The sequence below is a fragment of the Pipistrellus kuhlii genome, unplaced genomic scaffold (genome assembly GCF_014108245.1).
Source record: "Pipistrellus kuhlii isolate mPipKuh1 unplaced genomic scaffold, mPipKuh1.p scaffold_m20_p_25, whole genome shotgun sequence".
NCBI lineage: Eukaryota > Metazoa > Chordata > Mammalia > Chiroptera > Vespertilionidae > Pipistrellus > Pipistrellus kuhlii.
Genome location: NW_023425524.1, coordinates 70651 through 79979, shown reverse-complemented (window position 1 = coordinate 79979; position 9329 = coordinate 70651). Strand labels below are relative to the sequence as shown.

At 60.3% G+C, this 9329-nt stretch overlaps 1 protein-coding gene across 7 annotated transcripts in view; it reads left to right on the top strand.

Annotated features, from left to right (window-relative positions):
- The first annotated feature begins 415 nt into the window (after positions 1-415).
- Positions 416-9329, top strand: part of SIPA1L2 (signal induced proliferation associated 1 like 2) — a 41249-nt gene continuing 32335 nt past the window's right edge. For all 7 annotated transcript variants that reach the window (XM_045587046.1, XM_045587045.1, XM_045587047.1 and 4 more), the window contains exons 1-4: positions 416-2110; positions 4408-4541; positions 4939-5127; positions 7623-7797. In XM_045587046.1, the coding sequence (XP_045443002.1) occupies positions 667-2110; positions 4408-4541; positions 4939-5127; positions 7623-7797 (1942 nt within the window). In that variant the 5' untranslated portion in view covers positions 416-666. The remainder of the gene's footprint in view (positions 2111-4407; positions 4542-4938; positions 5128-7622; positions 7798-9329) is intronic.

Here is a 9329-nt window from a genome sequence, read left to right as displayed (position 1 = left end):
TGACCAGCGGCTCAGTTGTGACTGACTATAACCCTGGTCTCCAAGACTCAGCGGTGATGCTGTGGCAGTTGCTCGCCTATCACCTGACTCTCAAGATACCTGATTGAAACATTGCCTGAGGACCCGGTTTAAGCCGGGCTACTTTCATGGATAGAGCGTCGGCCTGCGGACTGAAGGGTCCCGGGTTCGATTCCGGTCAAGGGCACATGCCCGGGTTGCAGGCTCCATCCCCACGGGGGCGTGCAGGAGGCAGCCGATCAGTGATTCTCAGCGTCGATGTTTCCATCTCTCTCTCCCTTTCCCTTCCTCTATCTGAAATCAATAAAAATATATTTTTTTAAAGAAAGAAACCGCATGGAGCATGTGTGGAACTCGAGCTGTCACTGTTAACGCTGTTCCCTGTCCTTTCCTTCAGGTGAAGGAAGCGCGCACGGCCGGATGTCTCAGGAACCCTTTGGAAAGCTCGGGGCCGAATAAAACATCCCTGACACGCACGTCCGGGCCGGAGAGTCCGCACCGGGGATGCCGTTTGCCTCCGGGGGACCCGAGAGAGGGCGGCTCTAGGCGAAGCCTCGTCTGTGTGTTGGATGCCGAGGCCCTTCAGCGATGTGACCGGCCCCGCGTCCCTGTGCTCCCGCTGAGACGCGGCGCTCCTCCCGCGCCGACATGAGCGACCCGCGGCCGCCGCCGCAGGAAGAGAAGCACAAGCTGGGCAGGGCCCCTTCCAAGTTCAAGGACCCGCCCAGAGCCATGCAGTCCGACGATTACTTTGCTCGGAAATTCAAAGCCATCAACGGGAGCATGGGGCCCGCCGCAGCTCCCCTGAGCGTCCCGGGTGCCAGCGAGGGCGGGGGCCCGGCCAACGGCACCCCCGCGGTGCCCAAGATGGGCGTGAGGGCCAGGGTGTCCGAGTGGCCCCCGAAGAAGGACGGCCCCAAGGCCGTGTGGGGCGCCGTGCACAACGGGCAGAACGGCCAGGGCGACGGGCCCCCCGAGGACCCGCTGGACCTGGGCTTCGCCGAGGCCAAGTACACCGCCGGGGACACCTTCGTCCACTCTCCGCAGAGGGCCCTTCACCCCATCCGGCAGAGGAGCAACAGCGACGTCACCATCAGCGACATCGACGCCGAGGACGTCCTGGACCAGCGCGCCGTGAACCCCAACACGGGGGCTGCACTGCACCGCGAGTACGGGAGCACCTCCTCCATCGACCGGCAGGGCCTGTCCGGGGAGAGCTTCTTCGCGATGCTCCGGGGGTACCGGGTGGAAAGCTACGACCCCAAGGCCGCGGCCGCCCCCTTCCCGGGCTTCCCGGACTTCCTCCCCTGCCGCCCGGCCGTGTCGCCCAGCCTCCACGCCGCAGCCCAGATCTCCCGCGGGGAGCTGGCCCGCCTCTCAGGGCTCGACTGCGTGGACGCGGGCGCCTTCCTCAGGGCCAGGGACAGGGACAAGCCGTTCAAGCGGAGGCTGAAGCCGGAGGCGGCGGAGACGTCCCTCTTCCGGAAGCTGCGGACGGTGCGCAGCGAGCACGAGTGGTTCAAGGTCACGTCGGAGCCGGAGGACGGCCGCCCGGAGCGGGGCGCGCGCCCCCGGCCCTGCCAGCGCTGCTTCGCCCACTACGACGTCCAGAGCATCCTGTTCAACATCAACGAGGCCGTGGCCACGCGGGCCAACGCGGGCAAACGGAAGAACATGACCACGGGGGCCTCGGCCGCGTCCCAGACGCAGGCGCCCGCGGCCCCGACGGGCACCTGCTGCGAGTCCCCGCTGGGCAGCAAGGAGGACCTCAACCCCAAAGAGAACCTGGACGCGGACGAGGGCGACGGGAAGAGCAACGAGCTGGTCCTGAGCTGCCCTCACTTCCGGAACGAGACGGGCGGGGAGGGGGACCGCAGGATCGCGCTGTCCAGGGCCAGCGCGTCCCCGCTGGGCGCCGGGGAGAACTGCTCCTTCGAGTCCTCCCTCAGCTCGCACTGCACCAACGCGGGCGTGTCGGTCCTGGAGGTGCCCCGGGAGAACCAGCCCATCCACAGGGAGAAGGTCAAGCGCTACATCATCGAGCACATTGACCTCGGCGCCTACTACTACCGCAAGTTCTTCTACGGGAAAGGTGAGGGCGTGCGTGCGTGCGTGCGTGCGAGCCAGCATCCTTCGGGCCTCTTGGGAGGGACAAGGGACACAGCACCTCCCTCCAAGGCCGCTGTCCATGGCCTGGTTCCTGTCTCTCTAGCCGGCAAACTCACTATCCACAGAGCCAAATATCAATAGGCTGCAGTTAGAGGGAGCCTTCCTCCTCTTCACGGTGGTCGGGCCTGGGGCTGGTGGGCGAGGCGGCTCGCTCGAGGAAATGTGCAGGCTGTTCTGAAGTCCGGCTCCTGGGTTCACGTCCCAGCTCGGGGGCCAGGCCCTGGCTTTGGGCCTCAGTTCATCACCTGTCAAATGGGAGCAGAATAAAAACATCTCTAGGCGACCCAGGGCAGCAGGCGCCCGGCACAGAGCACGCATCTTCCGGGTGGCCAGGTGGCTCTTAAGTAAACGGAAACCATTGTGCAGGGTCGGCAAGGTGGTACCTCGCTTTAACGGTTAATAGATGAAAAGGGGCGGAAGCAGAGTGAACCATATGGCGGGTGGGCCCCGGGGAACGCAGCCTGGGGAGGGGTTTCCCGAGCCAAACACTCTCACTTAGGTTTCACTAACAGGCCGGCCTCTGGGGGGGTGTACCTCACAGACCCAGGGACCCCCTGCTGCGGGGTGCAGCTGCCTTGCCTTGGATTTCATGCCTGGTGGCTCCTCTTTTCTCCTCCTGGTGTTACACAGTCACTGAAGGAAATGAGCAGGCATTGGGCACTATTACATTCATAGGATGCACTGAGTGCTATTCCTCACAATAGGACTTTTCTAAACAGCAAATTCCTCCCCGAGCAGACACAGCCACTCCGCCTACCCCTCTGCCCCCCATCTCGCCTCCAATGCTGTAGCCGCCGTGGGAAACGCTCAGCCCGCCCCCGAGATGGGGAGGAGGTCACGGTTCCCGCCCCGCAGCCTCCTGGGAATGTGCCCTCTGGGCCTGAGCCCCGGGCTTGCCCCTGCGGAGAGGAATTCACGCCTGACATGGCGGTGAACTGAGAAGCTTGCTTGTGTTTTGCTGCTGGTAAAGGAAGCTGGTCTCCCAGGGCCCCAACTTTTCAGAACCTCCTCCTGGTCTTGTGAGACCCACACGGATGCCACTGTCTGTGCCAGGAAAGAAAGAAAACAAGTCTGGCCGGTGTGGCTCAGTGGGTTGAGCGTTGACCTAGGAACCAGGAGGTCACGGTTCGATCCCGGTCAGGGCACAGGCCCGGGATGTGGGCTCCATCCCCAGAGGGGAGCGTGCAGGAGGCAGCCGGTCCATGATTCTCTCTTATCGTGGATGTTTCCCTCTCTCCCTCAGAGCCTTTCCCTCTTCCCGGAGGGAGCTGCTTCTTTACTCCACAGCCAAGTGCAGCACAGGAGCGCCGAGTCTCACTCCCCGCCCTGCAGTCTCCTTCACCCACTTCCTCTCCCACCCCCCTGCATCTTCGTGATGTGAGCACTGCCGTTCAGCTTTCCCCCCTTCCACCGCTTTCATTCTGCCGGGGAGGAATTTCCTTTGATTCACCTTGAAGCAATTTTATGGAAATCGTGTTCGCGCGATAATGACAGGCTCGGGCGGGAGCGGGGGCGGGGGGCCGGGGGCTCATTCTCTCCGTTGCTACAGTTTTACTTTAGACTGTAGGGCGCTTTCGTGGCCTCGTGATGTCAGGGTGATGTTCGCCGGGATCGATCTGGCTCATCCGGGTGGCTAGCCGGCCCCCTCTGGCCCGCGCTCCGTTACAGAAGGGGACTCCCCGCGGGAGGAAGAGTTCCAGCCACGGCTCTTCACGTAGCCAGGTTCCTCCGGACGGTTCCTGAGAGGGCAGCACGCCGTCTCCCGTGATGCTCTCCTCACACCCAAATCTCAGCGAGCAGCGGGGAGGGCTCATGCAGAAGGGGAGGAAGAGGTGCTAGAAAGTGGCATGTAGCCCGGCCGGTGTGGCTCAGTGGCTGAGCATCGACCTATGAACCAGGAGGCCACGGTTCGATTCCCACTCAGGGCACAGGCCCGGGTTGCGGGCTCCATCCCCAGTGTGGGGCGTGCAGGAGGCAGCCGATCCATGATTCTCTCTCGCATTGATGTTTCTCTCTTGCTCCCTCTCCCTTCCTCTCTGAGATCAACAAAAATATATTTAAAAGAGGAAAAGAAAAGAAAAAGAAAGTGCCATGGGAAGCACACGGGGTTTGGAAACACCCATTTGGGGGGGGGGGGTCCCGGAGGCCTGTGGTTGCTCAGAGCGGACGGCCCGCGGCCCGGCGCCCTGCCCCTCCCTCTGACCGCGCTGTCCCCCGCAGAGCACCAGAACTACTTCGGGATCGACGAGCACCTGGGCCCCGTGGCCGTCAGCATCCGGAGGGAGAAGGTGGAGGACGCCAAGGAGAAGGAGGGGTCGCAGTTCAACTACCGGGTGGCGTTCAGGACGAGCGAGGTGAGGGGGCCCGGTGGTCACAGTCCGGGGCCGAGCGTGGGATGCCACACGTTCGGTTATTTCAGGAAGACTCTTAAGGAGAACTGTTACCGCATTTCAGATCATTGCAAGGGCCACACCTTTTTATTTAAACATGGATGGCCTGGCCAGTGTGGCTCAGTGGTTGAGCACTGCTGACCTATGGACCAGGAGGTCATAGTTTGATTCCCGGTCAGGGGCACATGCCCAGGTTATGGGCTCCATCCCCAGGGTGGGGCATGCAAGAGGCAGCCGATCCGTGATTTCCTCTCATCATTGATGCTTCTCTCTCTCTCTCTCTCTCTCCTTTCCTGGCTGACATCAATAAAAATACGTTTTAAGAAAAGATTGACGCCGGTCCCGTGTGTCGCCCCTGCAGCTCACCACGCTGAGAGGAGCGATTCTGGAAGACGCGGTGCCCTCAACGGCCCGGCATGGCACGGCGCGGGGCCTGCCCCTCAAGGAGGTGCTGGAGTACGTGATCCCCGAGCTGAACATCCAGTGCCTGCGGCAGGCCGCCAGCTCCCCCCGCGTCCCCGAGCAGCTGCTCAAGCTGGACGAGCAGGGGGTGCGTGTCCTGTGAGGCCGGGGGGTGTTTCCCATCCACCTTTCCTTTCCGATCGTCTCTCTTTGGTGCCTGGACTCCTTTTCTTGCTGGGTTTTTTTTCCCCCAGAACGCCCCTTTCCGGGGCCAGACACATGCCGCCTGCATAGCTGGCGGAGCGCCCCTGCCAGGGCCACGGGAACAGGAGGGCCAAGAGCACACAGGCTGTGCCCTGGGCCCGGGAGGCGTGGAAATGCAGGGAGCGCCTTGCCAAGAAGGCAGCTCTGAAGGCGATGACGATGCCACGGGGCCGTGGGCAGCATCCCAGCAGGGAGAGAGGGGGGTGGGCTGTTGGAGGAACTGGATTTGCTTCCTTACAAGAACCGGAGCCCGTGAACTTGGATGCCTGGCTATGGGGTGGGTGGGTCGAGCAGGCAGCAGGGAGCCCAAGAGGGTTTAGGGGGGTGACGTGATCAGGGCTGTGTCTCGGGGAGTCTGTTCTGGTGGGAGGGAAGCGGACAGGCTGGCTGTGGCCCCCAGCTGCCACGTGAGCTTTCGCTCTGGCAGGAGCCTGAGGCCAGAGCGGTCCCTCGCCCCACAGGGAGCGCCCATTTTATTCTTTTTGTTTGTCCTAACCCGATGATATTTTCCCACTGGTTTTTAGAGAGAGTGGAAGAGAGAGGGAAAGACAGACAGAAACATCGATATGAGAGATACATGTATTGGCTGCCTCCTGCAGGAGCCCCAACCAGGGCCTGGGCCGGGGCGGACCCTGCCACCAAGGTACGTGCCCTTGACCGGAATCAAACCCAGGACCCTTTGGTCTGCAGGCCGAGGCTCTATCCATTGAGCTACACCGGCCAGGACCCAAGGACCCATCTTCACAGGTGGCTCTTCCTTGCCTCCCCCCACAGCACGCACTCGGGGTCCGTGCCCTCAGAGGCCTGTCCTGGTGACTCTACCTCCTGGCCCATGAGCTGCTCCCTGCAGGCGCTCACGTCCCCCCAGCCGGTGTCTCCCCCCCACACACACACACACTCTCCCGGTTTGCGGACGAGACAGCGTCTGTCAGGGCCCCTCCAGGGGGAAAAGAGTCTCCTGATTTCGCTGACCGAGTCAGCTCTGAATCCCGATCCGGGCTCTCTCGTCCAGCGAGGCCATAAAAGCGAGCGCGGTCTGGGTTGACGGCTGGAGAGAGAGGCCCGTCTGCTGATCTGTCAGTGTCTGCGGCTCAGGTTGCTGCGAGGGAGATGGAGGGCCCTGATACCGCGGAGGGAGAAGAGGGCCCTCTTGGGGGAGAACCCGAGAATCTGAAGATGGATCCTGTTCCCCCCCCCTCTTCCCTCCCCCTCCCTCCCAGCCTGGGAGAGAGCCGCACCCGCGCTCCCACCCACGGGGGAGCGCCCGGCATAGGGTTACAGCCGGAACCCTTCAATCGCTATTAACATTCCTCGCTGCCTTTGTATATTTAACAGATGTTTTCTTTTCGAGATAGTCGAAATGTAGAAATGGCTCTAATTGCGCGGGCAGAGCCACTTCGATGGAAAGCAAACAGTATTCTGTTTATGTGCATATATCACAGCGCCCGCTGGGACCCCGGCCTTACCCGGCCTCCGTTGGATTTGTTTTCTTACTGCAGCCTTTCATATTTCATATTTTTATGATTGTTCAAAGAACGGCAAGAAGGGGAACGTGTGGAGCCAGCGACGGAAAGCTTTTAAAAGTCTGGGGCCTTTTTGACTCCCGACCTGGAGGATAATTCTCGTTAATCTGTGGCGGGCGCGAGACGAAGTATTTCCAGCGACAGTTGAGTAGCAGATGCTTGACCTTACCCGTGCATTTTGGAAACTTGGCGGATGCTTGACGTAATTTCTCAGGATTGCTGCCATTTCTTCCGTGGTGTTTTTGGGGTTCCTGGATTTGGGGCCGTTTGTACAACCCCGTTTGCAGCTGCTGCTGCTTTTTTTTAAAATATATTTTTATTGATTTCAGAGAGGAAGGAGAGAGAGAGAGGGGAGAGAGAAACATCAATGAGGAGAGAGAATCATGGATCAGCTGGGGATCGAGCCTGCAACCCAGGCCTGTGCCCTGACCGGGAATGGAACCATGACCTCTGGTTCATAGGTTGACATTCAGACCCCTGAGCCAGACGGTCCAGGGCAGGGGTCTTCAAACTACGGCCCGCGGGCCACATGCGGCCCGCAGAGGAGTCTGATCCGGCCCGCCAGGTTTTTTTGGGCAGTGAGCGCAGCCGAGGTGTTACAGTAGGAATTAATAGTTCATATAGTCCGGCCCTCCAGCTCTCTGAGGGACCGTGATCTGGCCCCCACTTTAAAAAGTTTGAGGACCCCTGGTCCAGGGTAATATAGTTCCTTCTTCTTTGGCCCATCTGCTCAGGGGCACCGTCCCGCCAGCTCCCTGAGGACTGAACTCGAAGCTTCTGCCGTTCTCGTTTGCCTGGGAGCCAGCATGTCTGATGCTCCCTGATGAGTCACCAACCGCCCTGCTTCCCCTTGCAGCTGAGCTTCCAGCACAAGATCGGGATCCTGTACTGCAGGGCCGGCCAGGGCACGGAGGAGGAGATGTACAACAACGAGACGGCCGGGCCCGCCTTCGAGGAGTTTCTGGACCTCCTGGGCCAGCGCGTGCGGCTCAAGGGCTTCAGCAAATACCGGGCTCAGCTCGACAACAAGAGTAAGCCCCGTGTCGGCTTGTGTTTCCCTCTCCCGGGGGGCGGCCACGTGCCCTCCGGCCTGGGCCCAGGAGCTGCCTGGCCAGCTGGTTTGGGGTCAAGTATAGATTTCCTCCGACACTCGTGGGAAGTGTCTTCGTCCACATGTATGTTTCACACGCACTCGGGGGGGTCAGTTCTTCCTCTGTGACGCCAGCAGAGAGAACCCCAGTGTTTCAGGATGAATCTTTTCCTCTTCGTTTTAACCTCCTGCCGGCTCTGGTTTACCAAGGATGAGCACTCCACTCGTTTCTTTCTTTCTTTTTTAAAAAATATATTTTATAGATTTTTTTTTTACAGAGAGGAAGGGAGAGGGATAGAGAGCTAGAAACATCGATGAGAGAGAAACCTTGATCAGCTGCCTCCTGCACGCCCCCCCCCACCCCCCCCACCGGGGATGTGCCCGCAACCAACGTACATGCCCCCAATCAGAATCGAACCTGGGGCCCTTCAGTCCGCAGGCCGACTCGCTATCCACGGAGCCACACCGGTTTCGGCTCCACTGGTTTCTAAAAGCGAGAATATGAACACGGGCCCGCGCTCAGGCTGGCTCTGTTCGCTCCTGGATTCACCACGGTGACTCGGAGTCAGAGCTGCCATTGAAAAGCTGACGATCCTGTTTTTCAGGAACCTCCGTCAGGTGCCAGGTGGACGGGCCGATTTAAAACTCGGGTTTCCGTCCACTAACGTGCGATCTGTCTTGAATCTTCAGTTAGGTCATCAGAGGTAGAACGTTCTACATATTCCGGCCGAGTGTTTGTGCTGACGTTGAGTCGCTACTCCAGGCAGAGGAAGTTGTATATGTTGGAAAATCCTGCTTATTGTGGAGCAATGAGTTGCTTGTCCTTTTCCTGAGAGAGGAGCAAGTAGAGTCTGAAGTGCAGGGTCTGGGAAGGCGGCCGGCCCACGCCCTGGGGAGGAGTGGCAGTGCCAGCGTGCGGCGGGCTGGCATTGGGACCCACGTGGCCTGGGGCCTCGAGCTCCCCGCCCCCTGCGCCCATTCACTGGGACTCGCCCACCTCAGGGTGGTGCCAGGTCTGCGTACCCCTGTCACAAGGTCTGGGTCTGAAGGTCACGGAGAGGACAGACCACAGGACCTGGAGACATGTTAGCGCACGTGTGGCCTCCACACTCGTCGGAGCCGGAGTCGGGCTGTTAGGTTGAATGCATGTTGCTCTCACCTCAGATGCATAAAGATAAGGAAATCATTCGTGACCTCCACTGCAAATATACATGTTTTAGTGAAGTTCAGTGAGGCCTTTTCTGGTTTTCTTTCTTTCTTTCTTGGCAAACTGCTCTTACCCACAAACCACCACCACCCACGCCTTGAGGTGCTGGCTACTGCCTTGGGATGGCCTTTGTTCTCCTGGTTCCAGCTGAGAATTGGCTGGAAGCACGCACATACTCACAAGGACGTGCAGAGGCACCTCGTCACTGCAGTGGGGGGGGGGGGGGTCCCCTGAGCTGAGGGCTCAGAGGCACGTGGTGAGAGCAG